The sequence below is a fragment of the Ruditapes philippinarum genome, unplaced genomic scaffold, assembly GCF_026571515.1.
Source record: "Ruditapes philippinarum isolate M1 unplaced genomic scaffold, ASM2657151v2 ctg446_1_1_1_1, whole genome shotgun sequence".
NCBI lineage: Eukaryota > Metazoa > Mollusca > Bivalvia > Venerida > Veneridae > Ruditapes > Ruditapes philippinarum.
In genome coordinates, this window is record NW_026862956.1 from 480,349 (window position 1) to 499,029 (window position 18,681).

General features: G+C 30.2%; 1 protein-coding gene across 3 annotated transcripts in view; it reads right to left on the minus strand.

Annotated features, from left to right (window-relative positions):
- Positions 1 to 1,442: 1,442 nt before the first annotated feature.
- Positions 1,443 to 18,681, minus strand: part of LOC132720760 (uncharacterized) — a 55,330-nt gene continuing 38,091 nt past the window's right edge. For all 3 annotated transcript variants that reach the window (XM_060704970.1, XM_060704971.1, XM_060704972.1), the window contains 6 exons: positions 17,668 to 17,826; positions 15,340 to 15,508; positions 12,687 to 12,837; positions 5,908 to 6,163; positions 5,002 to 5,098; positions 1,443 to 4,463 (listed from right to left, as the gene is read on the minus strand). In XM_060704970.1, the coding sequence (XP_060560953.1) occupies positions 4,133 to 4,463; positions 5,002 to 5,098; positions 5,908 to 6,163; positions 12,687 to 12,837; positions 15,340 to 15,508; positions 17,668 to 17,826 (1,163 nt within the window). In that variant the 3' untranslated portion in view covers positions 1,443 to 4,132. The remainder of the gene's footprint in view (positions 4,464 to 5,001; positions 5,099 to 5,907; positions 6,164 to 12,686; positions 12,838 to 15,339; positions 15,509 to 17,667; positions 17,827 to 18,681) is intronic.

An 18,681-nucleotide genomic window follows, 5' to 3' on the forward strand; every position in this document is an offset into this window, starting at 1 on the left:
TAAACACTATGAAACTGCAATGTTAAGAGCTTAGATATTTGGCTTGTAGTATTAGTCTTCTGCATAAAATATATGTCGTGCCCATTTGGTCAAAAGTGACCTGGCCCTGGTGGTCACATAGATTACATAGACTTATATAGTAACATTTTAATAACTTTTTCTGAGAGAGCTTATATATATTAAACGAAGCATGACCTTCGTTACATGCATCAAGCCCCTGCAGTCAGAAACAGTCCCGCCCTTGGGTCACTTAATTTATAAAGACTTATATTGGAAAGTTCAATTAAGTTTTCTTCTTTAAAACCACATGTCTATAGTAAAGATTTTTGGCATGTATTATACCTAGTGGACTTAAGAATGTCTGGAAGTACTACGTCATAGAAACTACGATGACCAGAGCTTAGAAATTTGGCTTGTATCATCACCTTATTGCCCTTAACAAAAGTCAATATTGGCCCGCCTCTTGGGTCACTTCGTTTATAAAGACTTATATAGGAAATAACAATTTTTGTTATCATGTCTTCTGTAGGAATGTACATTGTATACTTGAACATATTTCACAAGAGATCTAGGTTTCTTTCTTATAGGGGACTTACCCTGTTTTGCTGATCGCAGTTGTCGCTACTGAAAGAGCAAAGTATTCTTCCTGGTTTAAACTCACTACATTGTTGGAGCAGTACCTATAAACGCTTGCAGAAATCATGATCATAAAGTAGAAAAAATATCGCCTTTTTCGCCGATTCATATATTTTTAATTGATTATCGTATACAAATCAGTGTGCAGGAAGAATTAGACATTCCAAAATTAATTATTTTGAATGTAAAGGTGAGATTTAGCACATTAAATCATTCAAGCGCCTTATCTGGTATATAAGGAATACTGTATTTAGTTTGTTGCTTCAACACTTTTTAAAACTTATTCATTTCTTCTTTATAATGTTAAAAATGATTTTAGTTAAAGCTGCACACATGTGTACGGTTACAGGCCAATATCTGTGGCATAAAGTTTTGAGATTACCTGTTAATATTTTTAGACCATCTTAACAAATTATGTTCAATTGAGAGGATTTAAGGATAGGAAAAAAAATGAAAGTGTTACTTGAATATTTGGCAATTAACATTATTAAGTGATTCTCTAAAATGTTGGTTGGGTCCAAAACGTGCACCGCTCCGATGGTCAGTATTGCTTTTCATATTATGTTGATAGTTTTAAAATCTTATTTTCTAATTGCTTAGGGCTTATTTGGTATTCATTTCACATTTATGGTCATTTTGAATGTTTTTCAAATGATGGACATTTTGGTCAATATTAAGTCATCCCAGGGTCACCAGTTTATTCCGATCGATTGATGTTCAAATGTTTATTGTATTTACATTGCATACATCCACCGGGGCAGGTTTCACTACTAATATGTATATGTAGATAAAAAAAGTACCAATCATATTTTGTTTTCATTTATTTTTGTAAGAAATGAGCAATATGCACAAAACAAGATGACACGTGACAGTGCGTTACTAAATTTTAACAAATCATTTCATATTATTTTATACCATGCAAATATTTACACCTATAAGACATTGTATAACAATAAACAAAAATAAGATTTCCATGTATGTATATACACATTTGAAAAATATATACATTCGAAAGGAAGTACAATGAAAATCCATAACATAATGTAGGAAAATTTTTAATTGAATAAACATAAAAAGTGGCATCATTTTTAATTGATTTTTTATACCTAGAATTTGCTGTAAGTGGTTAGTACTTTTTCTAAACCATGTTTTCTTTTATATAAAGCATCAATTTATATATCCCCAAATAAATCTCCCCAAATACCAGAATTTTTCTGCTTTCATCATTACCGCAAAATGTAAAAATGTTTTTATGCTATTTATGAATTAGAACAAAATATACTGATAGGTGAAAAAAATAGCTTAAAAATTCAAAAAGAGTGTTTTCTTATTAGGAAAGATATTGTTTTAATCAATAATAAATTATGATTAAGTAAATAAATAATTTTCACGAATGCATTGACACACGAAAAGAAAAAAATAAACTATTAAAAGAAAATAACGGTGAAACTCCACGTGTGCATAAAAAAACGATACAACGTAGACGCTTCAACGATGACACCAAAACAACACAGTAAAATTGCAATAAGAAGGGCCGTAACGTTTTGTTCGTTGCCTAGAAACAAGCCTTTACAATTTTGTTTTTAAAATAAAATAGGGACGACTACACAAGACATAAATGAACTTCAATAATTAAGAGAATTTCTTACCATTATAGAAAACTACATTAAGTTTACTAAAGCCTTACACGTTGTGAATAAGACTCTGTTTGTAGTCGTGATCCGACTGATTATACCAAGTCAAAACTGTGATTGCCATTATCGCAATAATAGCACATACGGTAAACGCAACAATTTGAAAAATTTTCTTTTTAAAAGATAAAAAAATAAATTCAAACTTTGAGTGGATTGTCGTAAAACATTGCACGATACCTGACACCAAAAACTTAACTTAATTTTCTTTTGCTTTGAAAAAGAACTTCTACAATGTACATTGTTAGCAACAGTTGAGTAAAGCGGGTGCATTATCATGTAGTTTTGTACACTTCTAAACTTTGTTTAAAGAAAAAGCATCGCGGCACTGTTAGAATTAGTAACATATCATTTCACATAGTTATAATAAATGTCCATGGTGTGAAAATAGATGCTCTTCTAAATGTATGATTTCACATTTTTTAAACATAACACATGTAACATAAAAAATATGCCCACACTGTCTCCATTGAAATACAAGTAAATTGAAAAGCGTTATAATTTCAATGAGAATGATTTATGTTAGCAATTGTTTCTTAAATTTTAGCAACATAAATAACCAACTGAAAATATCAGCTTTTATAAATGGTCAAACATAAGTCAAAGAAAAAGGGAACGAAAGTGAAATATATTCAATTCGAGACCTACCCTGTAAACTATTATAGTAAACGGTAGGTAATCTATCACATACAGTATTACCTCCCTTTATACATACATGCATATTAAAATAAGGTTGATTTATTTCTGAATAGAGTAATTTTGTAAAGCCGGTATTTTTACGTTACATAATTGTGGATGAACAACCAACCTATCTTTAAATAAAAATGAAACATGTAGGTACATGATTTATTATTTTATCATTCTGGCAAGCATAAACATAAGTGTAAAACTATAATTCAGTGTAAAGTTAAGTTAGAATGAGACTAAAACTTAAAATGAAAAGCAAAACAAGTTTGTGCCACAACAGATAATTTGGTCCTATCAAAAATGAATGAAGGTAAAATCCGTGCATGACAAATCATTGTTGATATAGTCTTAAAAAGTTAAAATATAAAGAATTAAATTCCATTCCGACATCTCTCCAGTATAAGTAATATACTGTTTCACTGATACTGCAACTATTAGTTGCTGATTGAACACCCCTAAATCACGGCAAGAGATGTGTTATAATTTCAGTAACATTGCATTTAAACATACTACAGCGAATATAAGTTTATTATTGTATATTTCTTGGCATATGTAATTATGGACTGCTAATAGACTGCAGTTTACAAAGGTAATTCAAGAACAATGCCCTGTATTAACAATAAAAACATATTTTGTTAAAAATGATTCTAAACAACAACTCTGTAGCTTTCATCTATAGCTCCTGATAATACAGGCCTTTCTCTTTGAAAAATAAAAAACAGATAACAGGTCAACACCTCCAAATTAAAAAGCATCCCTTCCACTATGTTGAAAAACTATATTCATCAAAACAAATTATGTACATCTTCTTCTCAATGTGAACATCATACCCGTAACTATAACAACGTATTACCATCAACCTCATCTTCTACTCGCGTTAAGTCTCTCTAGAAAAGTCAAGAAACGAGTAGTAACTTTCACGAGTTAAATGTTTCACGCTCTAAATGTCACATTTATTGACCCTAACCCTGATTTCAACAATCAAACCTCGTTCTGGTGCTATAAATAGATGAACGTAGGGTCGAATTAATTTGTGCGAAGAAGCAGAAACACAACTCAGTCATTTAATAAAGATATGTATTTAAATTCAAATTTCCAAAAACACCGAGTTCCCAGTCTCATAAAATTGTAATATTATGAGAATCGAAATCACCTTTTCGTTTAAGAAGTCTTTCAACCGATTTGTCATGTATGCTAACATTAATTGTAAGTTCATCTTTTGATGACTTTCTTTGAGGTTGAAGTGCCTGCGCAGCTAGAAGTGATTTCGTGTCATCTGAAGCAGGACTTCCGCTGCTACTCTCCGGTGTGGAGAGAGGAACGTTAATATTGTCCAATTCCAAGTAGTTCCGGTCACGTGTAAGCAAAAGTTCCAATTGAACACGGAGGTCGGTGAAATTTGGTCTTTCGACTGGATTTTCTAACCAGCATTGCCTCATGATTATGTATCTGCAAATCAAAATGTAAATATGTGAATGGAGCTTATTACTTGCCGCTCTTATACTACACAATACTAATCTTGTGTAAGAGAACCAATGTTTATGCTTAAATGTTTAGTTTAATATTTACAAAATGCAAATTCTTTCCCATTAGTTCTTATTTGTTCTATACTTCTACTTTACAAGCTGCCTTTGATCCATATACTATCAATTATCATATGTCGAAGTTTTGTAGAAATATCATATAAACTCTTTCGCAAATCAAATAAGCTCTGAATTACCATAGGTTTAATATCAAGTTTAAACATTTTCTTTAGCTAGCTCATTTGTAATGAAAGCTTAAACGTTTTCGAACCACTCTCGACTCTGCGTTCTGGAACAAACCAGCACTTGTGTTATATGAGGAAACATGGTCGGGACCCTTGAAGCGCTCGAACCCATGTTTTATTGGTTGAGAACACCTTATTTAACATTAATCATATGTGAAAAGTGTAAAAATATTCTTTGATAACATGCCAGAATCATGTTTGGACACACAGAATACTCACATTTCATCTGAACAGTTGCTTGGTTTTTCCATGCGATAATTATTTGACAACAAATAGTACAGGTCCGCTAAGGCAATGTTAGGATATGGTGATGCCCCTGTAATATAGTACATATAGCTTACATTGATATATTATTAGTTATAAGGACATGATGTCTGACAGGTAATATGATTCAGTATACATGTTTGTAAGTTTTTATGACCCAAACTATTAGGCGAGGTTTATATTGCAAACAACAGTTTATATACGACATGATAGCATATACTATATATGTAGAAAAACAAAAAAGACTTCACAATTAAACAGCAGCCGTGTATATGGATTATATAAACATCAAGATTATCCAATTAAAAGCGTCGTAACAAACGTTCAGTATTATAAAAGGTATACATATATTCTATTTTGTGAAAATCTTTTACATGAATGAATAAATCACAACGTTATTTTATTTTACTAGTTACGGAAGATTTGCATAAAGAAACGCATTAAATTGATTTTTGTATCATAGTTAAGAACCTTTCTGTTGAAAATCGTATACATATACACAGTGTGTTAAGTAAAGTGCAGGTTTGAGTTACCCGCACACCAGAGCATGCCTATTGGTTGGTTCATTTTTGCTGGGGTTTACTAATTGCGACGGCAGAAAAAGGGAAAGAGATAACAATATCATTTTTAGAAGCTCGTTCATTGGTTGCTTTTTTCTGGTGATCATATTGTGAAAACAGGGAACGTCTTTTTATGTTTGACTATGATACAAAAGAGAAGAAAGAACATCAAAACACTCGACAATCTGATTAATACCCAGGGGCTACGCCCACTCGTACAAATCAGATAGCCCTTGTTTCGATGCTATTTTTCTTACATGAATTTAACTATTGAAATGATTTAATATAATATAAGTCTTACCCATGGTAACAATTTCCCATAACAAAATTCCAAAAGACCAGACGTCACTCTGAGTAGTGAAGACACGGTCTCTTAGAGATTCTATTGCCATCCATTTCAGAGGGAGTTTCCCATTGGTCAATTTCTTATACTGATTATCATTATAGACGTCACGTGATAAACCAAAGTCACAAACTTTGATAATTTTGTCAAACCCGAGAAGGACATTTCTGGCAGCTAGATCACGATGAACATATTTCTTTTCTCCCAAGTATTCCTGAAATAAGAAGACAGTTTATAAAAAACAGTTAAAAATTATCTTTTTTTTACAAAAATGTATTTAATTTTCTTGTGTCGTAATTTCCTCCCCTAAAAGCCTAGATGTTTTTCAAGTAAAGTGCAACAAAACTTATGAATGGACACTGAAGAAACAAAAACAATGACCTACCCCTTTCTGCCGATTCTATATATTGTTATAATTGTTATATATAACTAATATGGCAATGAAAAAAAAACACAAAATATTTACATTCTTTGAATAACCTAAAGTCAACTTTTATACATGAAAATATTGTAATCCTTAGAAATGTATGTGTTTATGTTGCTCTCATTGTAAATTTAATTGAAAAAAATTAGTTTGTGAATTGTGTTTGATGAATTTGGATTATACAATCTTTTTTAGTTCGATTGTGCTTTACATTTTTCAATAACTTGCAAACCAAGTTGAAGGCATACACTGTCAAGAAATGCCTATGTGTAAGTTGATACTTGATGTTTCAATAGGTCATCATTGTTTTGTAATACTGACTTTGTTTTTGTAACGTCGATTTTCATTGGACAATTGTGACGTTCATATCATTTATATATTTATATACATTGGTGCTGCAAATTTATTAATGATTGTTTTTTGATCAAAGAAAGCAACATAATATTTTCGTTATATAAAAGACTTTATGGCTGAATATAAACGGTCGTTTACTAGATAGTCCGAGCACCATATGGCCTTTCTAAAATCTGTGTAACTATATTGATATTATAAAACAATAAGCTTCATAATTATGTTTGTATTTTGTTTGATAATTTGGTGTTGTCTCGAACCTTATCTTATATCACTGGTTTGCAGACGACAATTAGACAACTGTTAAAGAATAAGTGTGAATCAATATCATCATTTTTACAAGAAACCTGTTTTCTTTTAGCACTTATGTTTGCACTTGGTGATCCATCTACACTAAAAACTAAAACACTATCATTTTACTGCTATTCTTAGGTTTTAGAAAAGAATACATTTACGTGGAACATATGGCGTCTGTATTTTTGTGCAAAGTCTCTTTCCGACATCAACACTGAAGGTGCAATTGTTTGGAAGCTTGTGTAATGTATTGTAAACGGAAAGAATGCGTTTATCTTTTAACGAAAAGAAAATTTATATACCTGGCACCCTATAAATTTCGTTCCAACTACAGTGTGTGATAGATACAGACAAAAAGATCTTTAACTGTTCATGTTGCCTGTTTGATTATGTTAAGATAGTTCAAATGGAGAAAGTATTTGATGCAAAATGCTTCGGAATGCAGTTAATCTTTCAAACAAGTCGGATGATCCACGTGATGGGGGCGCTTTTTATGCGATAAGTTTCTATCTCTGATTTAGCAATTAAACACCTGTGTGATCTAGAAGCAGCTTCAGCATGGAAGAAATTATCTAACGTAAAAAGATTTGTTTCTATTTTATGTAAGGGAGTTAGAGAACATATTTGACATTGACAAGTCTGGCATGAGTAATTACGAAACATGAAATCTAACTTCAGCGAAAAAAGAAAACTGTTTGATTTTCCTGATTTTTTGTTGGCAACGGAAATATGGGTATTCGGGTAAATTTTTGCTTCTAAGTATAGCAACAGATAAGTTCTACTATATCAATGTTGTGTTATTCGATGTGTCTGCTGGAGAAAATAAAACACATTTTATTTCAGGTCTTTTGGTTATAATAACCATTAGAAAGTTTTAAGTTAATTCTTTCCGAACTGTCATAAACATTCTTGTAAACTTTCAGCCTATAGGTCAAATACTTTTTGAGTCAAGAGCAATAACTAAAAAAATACTAAAAATCTCCACACAAAAATACCCAGGTGCACAACTACACATGCTGAAGGTTTCATGACTCTAGGTCAAATACTTTTTTATTTACGTGCCACACAAGTTGAAAATTGAAAATTTTTACTAATTCAAGGGCAATTACTCTAAAAATACTAAACAAATCCACACAAAAATACCCAGGTGCACAACTTCACATGTTGATCAACATTCATGTAAGGTTTCATGACTCTAGGTCAAATATTTTTTTTAGTTACGTGCGGCACAAGTTGAAAATTGGAAATTTTAACTAATTCAAGGGCAATAACTCTAAAATTACTAAAAATATCCTCACGAAAATACCCAGTTGCACAACTACACATCCTGTAAGGTTTCATGACTCTAGGTCAATTACTTTTTGAGCTACGTGCGACGTGAGAACGGACGGACGGACGGACGGACGGAAGGACGGACGGACGGACAAGGGTAAATCTTAATGCCCCCCCCCCTATAGTGGGGGAACAACAACAAACAAATCAACAACAACAACAACAAACCCAACAATTTCGCACTCATTAAGCTTAAATTAGTATCCGATCCAATAAATAACAAATGTGTCAGTGGTGCGAAGTTAAAACAATTGATTTGATTGCAAACTAATGCCCACGGTAATAAACATACGTTTTGTATACGTCATAGCTGTAAGTAACTAATTTGTTTTGGCTCATGGGAACGTACATCATCACTTTGATGGCTATCAAAATAGCATAAATTCTTATCTCTGTTTAAGAATAATAATTAAATTTCAGAATAAAGTGAAACTATGCTTTCAGTCTATCGGCAAGGATAGATATTTGATACCTGATATAACCATTTATCATTGCCACACGCAATTTAACGATTGCTGGAATAAACAGACAGAGAAAAAAAAACGAAAGGCAAAGGAGATAAAAAAATGAGAAAAAATAAAACGAATATTGGACAAATTTTTGACGATTTAGAATATTGAAATATGAATATTTATTTGTTACTGTTCACATGTCTTACTAGAATATTTTTTTTCAATGACCTTATGGTTTAACATGTAACAAACGTTTTTCTATTTTGCTTTTAGAGAAACAATTATAATGTTAAACGTGCATAGATTACGCACCTGCTCGTACAAGAAAATAAGAATAGAAGCGAGATTATTATATATTATTATATATTCTTTTTTTTTTTATTTATTGTAAAAGTTCGATAATTCAGATGAGAGATCGAGACATTTGAATGTAACATATCAGAATATAATAAATATAAAAAGCAGTTAATTTTATCTTAAAAATGATTTATCTTAAAAGTTGTACATGTCAAGTGTCAATCAGCAAATAATTATCGCAATTTAACATGAAATTACAACAAGAAGTTAATCAATGTTTGCTCCAAAAACATCAATATTTCCACTATTTTTGTTCATTTTATCTTACCATTTTAGGGCTTTGTACAATATTGAATAATGCACCGTTTAATTGTACAGTCTGATCAGGTCTTAAACAGTTGTCTTTTCAAGTATTTTAATATTTTTTTCTTATAATTAGCAATTTATAAAGTATAAAGTAATGCCAATTTATTACCTACGTTCTGTGGGGTAAGAATAAACATACTGAATCAAAACATATGGATCTGATGGTGATATAAATATCATCCCAGGAAAAACAAGAAAGACCTCATCAAAGCTGATTGGTAAATGTTTACTTACATTTACTATTACTTAATACCTCGTGGGTTATGTTAAACATAGAAAGAATTTGATATTGGGTTCTAATATACTTTTATAAAGGTAACTATAAAATGAAGTATAAACCATAGTACATGTACATTTGGAAATAAAGAAACATTAAAAACCTTCCGTGATGTGTTTCTCTTACAGAACACTGTGTTATTCTGAGTAATATTCTATCAAAATCGTGTTTGTTATTCTGAGTAATATTCTATCAAAATCGTGTTAAGTGTATCAATGATTAGTATATAAAATAACAAACTATCATAATATCTCCAAAACTGATAAAAAATATGTAAAACATTAAGAAATATTTGGTTTTATGCCCAGGAAAAGAAAATCTTTATTTTTATCAATATCATTATTTTTTTATTATTATCAAGTTGCATATGAAAATATAAGAAAAATATTTTTACGCAAAATTGAAATATATTGTTATATTTTCCTTTTTTTTGGGGGGGGGGGGGGGTTAGTGTTATTTTTTCATTGATCTAGGGGAATTGCCGATTTGAAAATAAAAATATCATATCTCTTCGCGTTCTCTTGAGGAGTGATGTTTTTAATTAAATATTCAAACTTAACCTCCATATGTTATAATTTTTAAAACTACGAGAGTACATAGCGATTTTTTTGTCAATCTCATATGATAAACAGTATCCTGATAAATATAATAATATTGATAAGGAATTACTTCATTTATGGGAGAATTTGTTTAAAAAATAGAAAAGCGGCGATTCCTAGGAGACAATGAAAGCAATATATATGAGAAATTGCAGACTCGGTTTGATTGGGTCCGTTCTTGAGAGAAAATGTTAAGTTGCAACATCTCTCCCGACCCCATAGCACCGGCTAAAGCGGTACTCAATGTAACACAGATTTGAAACTGACCATTGTTTACAATATACATAAAAAAACTTATTAATTATGGTCCTAACATATAGTCAAGACTTAGCTACGGATATAAGACTCGTCAATTTGACAATTTTATAGTACACCATAGCTTATTAGTGTTAATACAATATGCATAGCATGAATTTCATTGGCATTAAATATAGCTGTGGCATATTTATAGCTGTACTAGTTATTATTCAGCATGAATTGTGAAAATTATGTTGGATTTATTTTCCTTAATTATTCGATTTTATATGTTTCTAGTTTGTTAATTCAAACAAGCTATGCTAAATTAGATGAAACTGGGTGTGTATTTCCTACAAACAATAAAACAAAACAAAAAGTAATACCAAACACAAAATCTGCTTGGAATGCGTGCTACAGAAGCCAATGCGGAACATATAAAATTCAGTTTGTTTTTGATTAATATCAATAGGTATGTGGAATCTATCGCAAAAACAATAAGTATTTTGCTATGTAAGATGTGTATCTTCTCGAAGAAATTCTGCATTCGCCAAAGATTATCGGATTAGTGAAAGCACTTTAATCTTCCCGGATAATGCACAGATCTTGTTATGTCTGATATTTCACACAAGCCTGTTTTTACTCCATTAACTAACACCACCCTGATATTTTGATCGGTGAATACTTTGAATTCATTAGAATTGAAGAAATAACTTATTTGCACTATTTTTTTAAAACTTAAAAAGGGCGTTCTTTTCTTTTACACCGTTAAATGTTATTATTATTATTATTATTACTATTATTAAGTATCATGATTATAAGATTTATAGAAATTATTTTATAAAGTAGACTGACGGAGTAAATTAACATGATAACTTGCAAGAACTTGATGTATATTTATTTACAAGGTAACAACAAGTACGTAAACAAAAAGGTCAGACTATCAATCGATATATATTACCTAAACACTATCTAAACACTTATAATTATAACACTAAAATAATATACAAACACATTTATATATCTTTATTTCTATGACCAGATTATGAGTAATCTATCACATCATTGTTTGGCGTGCTCCAGTTAATAATTTTATTATGTATGTTTGATTATTCAGTGTAGTATTCCGCTATCAAAGATTAATTTTACAAGTAAAATGAACGAACATAATAATTATTCATGAGTTATATACACTTATAATCGCAAGGAAACTTATTAGGTTAAACACAATACAAACCTATTTTATCATTTTTTTATATAACCTATAAGTTTAAAGAGAAACGTCATCTCGACTAACATATTGGATTTTCTGAGTTTAGGATATTTAAATTAACCTTAACAGGATAGTATTTTACAAAATACAGCCTCAAATTGTAACTTAAACAGGAATTATTCTAACTTTACCTTATTTTATAATTTGATTTACATTGTGTTTCACATTTCCATTATGATATTAATATTGTTATAAAAACTCATAGTTCTTTGTCAGTATATCAGAAATACAGCATATAATTACTCGTTAATTGTTCACAAAAACATTTCCAATCTGTTTAGGTTTAAATAGGATTGACAAAAACTACTCCTTAGATAACTAAAGTTTTAGTCAATTCTTTTAGAAAGAAAGAGAGAAAAAGCAAGACAGACGGAAATATATCTCTTTTAATTGTACACCTGCAAACGCAAAAATGTTGCCCGGATCTCAGGTTTTTTGGTTATATTATTACATCATTTTGAAGCCACTCCCTATCAGGTATATTTCCACCTTAGTTTATAGCTGGCATATATTTTTTCCATAGTTTTGAAAGTTTATCATTGATGAGTTTAAACCAAATAGTTTCATAAATGTATATTTGACAAGTTTGAAACCAGAGGAGACAGCATCTGAAGGCAATCGTTTCAAGAATACCCTTTGTGATAAAAGCCAGCAAATATTCGGGTAAATGCGTGCATATCACTTTCCAAAGGATGTAGTTTCAACTAAAGTATTTACAAATAATTTCATTTTTAAAATTAAAAACTAATTGAAATGTATTGTTTCTATGAGGCTGCTGAAAGTAAATAATTTATCCAAAAGAACAAAACTAGGAGTAAAAAAATACAAAAATACATACCATTGCCATAGCAACTTGTCTAGCAAATGACAAGAGGTCAGCCGGTGTAACAACACCTTCATTGATACCGCCATGTTCGTCCATTAAGGAGTAATTCAGTTCAGGACTTCTCCCAGCTTGTATCGTCAGTTCACCTTCCAGACGACATTTCCTGAAATTACATAAACGCTCACTTAAACTTACTATTGTAACATTTGTCTACATATAATATACACATATAAAGCCTACCCTTCCTTAAGTTCTTCTTGTTTGTTTGTTTTTATTTCCTTTTCATTTCACATTTCTTTAACTTTTTGGTTTTGATTGCCAATTTTACTTTTTCATATATATATTTCATTCAAATAATTTCATCTATAATTAAACACAATGTACATGATCATCTTGTGTATAAATATTTTGTTCTGTTAATTTTTAAGATATCCATTACCCTTGTTTTACTTTGTTTTCTACCTTAATTAATTTCAAACTATATAAATAATAATAATTCTAATTTTGTGTAGAATTAAGATTAAACAAATAATGTTCAAACGTATTAAATGATTACAATATAATAATTATGTGATTCATTTTGATTTAAATATACCCCTGTCTTGGACAAATTCTGTCCTCTCTAACTATGCTCACTTGATGAGTATAGATTTTAAAACACGAGCAGTTAACTTACAGTTTGAGTTATGTATGATGTTGCTGTATGATATTTTGATGTTACAAACATTCATATCCTTTATATAAAATGGTGATATGTACAATAAATATACTTTGAAGACAGAAAGCAGGATTACTTCTTGCATTATTTCAAATTGATATATCCGGGCAACTGGCACCTGACCAGGAATGAAATTCACTTAAATCTTCAGCTTAACATAAATTCATATTATGGCAGTTAGGTTCATCATTAATAAATTACATATGTATATTAATCAGTCATATGTGTAACATTTTCTTTTCAAAATCCTCGGAGTTCTACATTAAAAACAGCTTCGCTTGCAATATTCTTCGATGTAACTTATTTGAAAGAGATTTTATTTTATCTTTTTGTTTATCTTGAAAATTCATTCCACTTTCGTTTGTGAGTTTTCTATATTTTATTTTTATTCAAGTGAATTCTGTATTATCAAGTAGAAATATGCTAATGATGTTAGATTATAGGCATTTAATGTCAAACTTCGACAAGGATATCTGAGAATGTTTCAATTGTTTATAACATATTCTAATGTTTTAACCTTCATTCTATCATTTTCTGGTTCTTTTTCTTAACAGATTCTATTTTTTAAAAGCCGAAAAGTTTTCTTAACACGAGACTTTAAGTCTGGTTTGGCTGAGAGACGCTTCGTGTTTGTTAACGTATCTTATCATCGTGTAGAGATATAGTTCATATTTCATAGATAAAATACAACATTACGTAGTGGTTACATATCACGCCCAACGCTTATCAGTTCTGGCAGACGTTACACTTATTTCCTATTGATTTTGCAATAAAATCATTTTTTCCGATTTCCACTCAACCTGCCAAAACAAATAGGTAAATTGGTACTCTCTCTAAAGTCTGCAATTATTGTTTTCCATTTTAATAATTAAACTAATAAAACTATCTTTCAGCTAGGAAAACAGCTGAGTCTTATAATAAGTTGTTTAAATGCACGGCAGTATCTCCATATCCTGGATTTAATTTACAAACACCCTCCAGGTAAAGCCTAAGTATTTTTTTCTGGCTAAGGTAACACATTTTCATCCGCTGCTATCGACATTATTGTTTAAATTGTTACAGAATTAATTTAAAAATCAATAAGAACTTATCCAAGTTTTTTGGCCTTATACAGAGATTAAATATTTTATTTTCTTTGTAATTATAATAACGTAATAAACATGTTACTTATGGCCCTTTTGAATTCTTAGTACATAATCTAGTTTATCAATGTACACTTAAAATATAAATAGCGCTAATGTATGTGCAAGAATTGAAAGAAAAGCGGTGAACTAATAATTAATGTCCTTAGTTTTCACTTCGGTTTATTGATTAGCTACAAAAATAGGGCCAACTGCATTCCTGTATAATTAGCTCGCGGGAAGAAATTATTGTACAGAATTTTAATTATTTAAAATATTAAAGTTGAGATAAATGAGCACAACTTATTCACACAACAGGTGTCATGAAACGCGAACAAATTCAAAACAAGAAAGGATTCATCACCTACTGTGTTTATTTATTTAGAATTTATTACATTTTCCGGCATTTCGTATGGCACTGTATTAATTTACTTCATTAGCTTCCTCGTGTTTATTTATGTAGGATAAACGACTTTGTATAAAGGGCAACAGAAGGGCAGAGGTAGTTAGACATTTAAATAAATAACTAATTATATATATTGAGTTAGTAAATTATTCTTTTTAGATTTATTGGCAAACCGGAATGTTTATGATCGAAACATATATTATTTGGCAACTGCAATGGCCGGATTTAACCCCCATGCTTTTACGTAAACTCACAATTACTGGAGGTATTCAATACGTAAATAGCTAGTATAAAATACGGCAAATCTCACCCGTCCTGAAACATTTGTTGTACATTGACGGAATATAATAATTCATTCTTCCCAATGATATGACTCCAGAGGAATACAAATAATATATATAAATATATATAAAAACTTACTTTAGAAAATTTTGCAAGTTTCCATATGGTATATATTCCATAACCAAACATATTGGTTCAACAAGAGTGCATGCGCCAACCATTGAAACGATGTTAGGATGGGAACCAAGCCTCTTCATTAGGTTTATTTCTGCTAGAAGGTCCTCTTTATATGAAATTGGGGCACAGTCTGAAAAGTCAAGACAACAAATTGGACTTAAAATTTTGTTCAATATTGTCATTTTACACATTTTTACTCTTTTTACATTATTTTGCAAACAAAGAAATACTTCTTGTTCTTCTCTGACGGCATAATACAACATATATTAATTTCACCCAGATGGGTGATGGTGGTAAACGAACTTCCCTGAGTTATAAAAACCTAAAATATAAAATTTGAATTTCTTACAATGATCAACTGAGACATTTAAAACAGACAGATATGCAAAGGATGAGTAAGAAATATACTCAGAAATACATTAACAATCATATTTTTGTGCTATTTTAGCCTGACTTGAGTTGCAATGCTTTTCAATAAGTTTATGAACTGCAATGAAATAAATTCAGGAGGCTATTATTAACATAACATAACATATATTTTATTAGTCTTAAGCACATTAACAGCTCATCGACATTTACATACAATATGACACGTATTTGTAGCATTCGTAATAATTATAATCATATTTACAGAAATATTATTATGGATACAAGAATTAAAAATGATATCTTTAAGTTAGAACATTACGACAATAAAATAAAGATAACATCCAAAACGACAAAAATTGATAATGCTGCATATGGTCCGCAAGTTAAATAATGGGTGTGCCCTAAACGAGAACAAAATGGTTGAAACTAAATACAATAAATTTTGAAAGGGAATTTTAAAAGTCTTTGCAAGTATCATAGAAAAGAAATAATATAGAGACATTTTAATAGAAGTCAATAGTAAAATCAAGATGCTTTTTTTCCGAATGTAATCAGTTGATATCAAATTCACAAATGTTGTCTTCTCTCTAGTGGCATAATGTGTGAATTATATATGTACGTAAAAATATTAATTATTACGCACAAGTCATTTTAATTTAAAATGCGAAACACAAACCTTTGCAATTATTTCACAAATTCTACCTTTACCTTATACTGTAAAATATTATTCTATGTAATTACTTGTATGTATACCTTAAAGAGGAAATACTAGTAGCATTCAATTTTCAAAACAAACCACAACCATATCAGTATCAAAAAAAAAGGAAAACATTGTAATTGAAATAAAATTTGCCATGAAAATAAATAATATCTTCATTATATAATTGACCTTATGTATGTTTACAAATTTCAAATAATTTCTTCATTATATAATTGACCTTATGTATGTTTACAAATTTCAATCTTTATGTAATAATAAAATTCGTGTTTGATTCAAACACAACATGAAAAATAATTTACGGGTTTTCCTACAGTAAGTTCAAAGGCTTTTTCCTAACAAATCGTGGATCTGATAAGCGAATTATCGGGCAGCACTTCTATCTTTAATTTCCTGCTCAACACGATTAGTTCCTTAAAGTTTCCATGCTCATATCAACGGTAAAAGAGATAAGGATTATGAAAACATTTGGCAAAACAAATTTGATCACATAAAACAGCCAAAAGGGAATTATTTAGAACGCTTGGGATATAAGATTTGGCTCGTGGAAACAAGTTTAAAGACATTCTTTGCTTGAATTTTGTAGTGTTGTATTTCTTTAAAGATTATTTCTTTAAACTTAAAACATTGTTTGATTTAAAACAATAAAACTGTAAAGTTTCTTTGTAGAGCGACCGTTTAATCCTTTTTAATTGGAATATACTTAATCTACATACAGCTTTTACTGCATTCAGACCTTTAAAAATGTACCTGCACCTAATTAATTCCATTACCCTTGTTTTCGTTCAGCGGAATAACATTTTAATTACATTTTATCATGTAAAACAATAAAAAAGTATTTAAATGGAAATCTTAAAAGTGCAGGTATTTAAGCCAGATCTTCTTCGAGGACCCTTTATTTTCATTTCAAAATAAAATGTCTAGAAGGCTCTTTTTTACTCTTTTTACACATGCTTTCTTTTTTCTTCAAACAATCTACTGCTGTAAAGTATCAACACTTGATTTTGTTTTGGAATTGATTAAAGATTGTTCATATTACAAATAGCTGGTTATGTAGCGCTTATACTCGTATCACATTATCTCGGCTAAAAGAATATTAGTAATTTCAGTTGAACTAGCGGGGAATTGAACTCGTTCTTCTCAAGTCTGCAGTCCTTTAGTGTTATTTAGGGATTTGTACATCCTCTGTATGTCTTCCTTACCTCTGACAAGTTTTATAGCTACTCGTTGATCCTGGTAATAACCTGTGACGACTTTACCAAATGCCCCCTGGCCGATATGACTCGCAAATTTCAATTGACGACAATCCACTTCCCAATCGTCGCTTGTTATCAAAATTTGGTTAGAGTAGTCTACCTTACCTATAATAAATATGAAATTTGAAATTAATATCAACACACAAAAGTGTTAGATATATTGAAAATAAATAGAAAAGATGTTCAATCTAGACTAATATGTTTACTTTTCGCATTTATTTTTTTAAATTTGAATAGCATGACACATGTGTTTGAAAGAATTATACTCGTTTTAAAGAACAATAGCAAATTTACTAGTAAATTATATGAAACTGCAATGTATTACTACTTCGATATGGCATAATTATGTATCATATAATGTAGAATTGCTTGCTGTAAAAATTGAAAAACTTCGTTAACCACTTTATTTCATTTCCCTCTTTTAGAAACTTATTTTGTGATTTGATGTGATAGCTATTGCTCTTTACAATAAAGAGTTGCAGGTATATATCACGCATATGATCTTGCTAGAGTTATCTACCCTGATTTAACACATTATATATCTACCGGCTTGACAGTAATGCATTTCAATAGATGATGTTTTTCTAAGTCTAGACGTGTTTCTTGATAAAACAAGGACGCAAAAAGCTAGTTATAAAGACAAAAAAAAATCGGCAACTTCAAAGCAGAAGATGGGACGATAATGACCAATCTGATCACTTATAATGATTAGTTATCCTTTGCGACTGCGCGTCTACCGTGGATAAATAAAGGTGACACCGTATGCTATTCCGACGGAAATGCAATAAGCTTTTTATCTACAGATGTTAACAGAACTGAAATGTTGCTAAAGTAAATACATTTTTATATTTATTTATTTACATGAGATAGTGCTTAAAAATATAATTGCCATCTTATGAAGATTAAAGACTATGGCATTGTTTATTCAGTATCATAAATAAATCATAAAATACATGACAA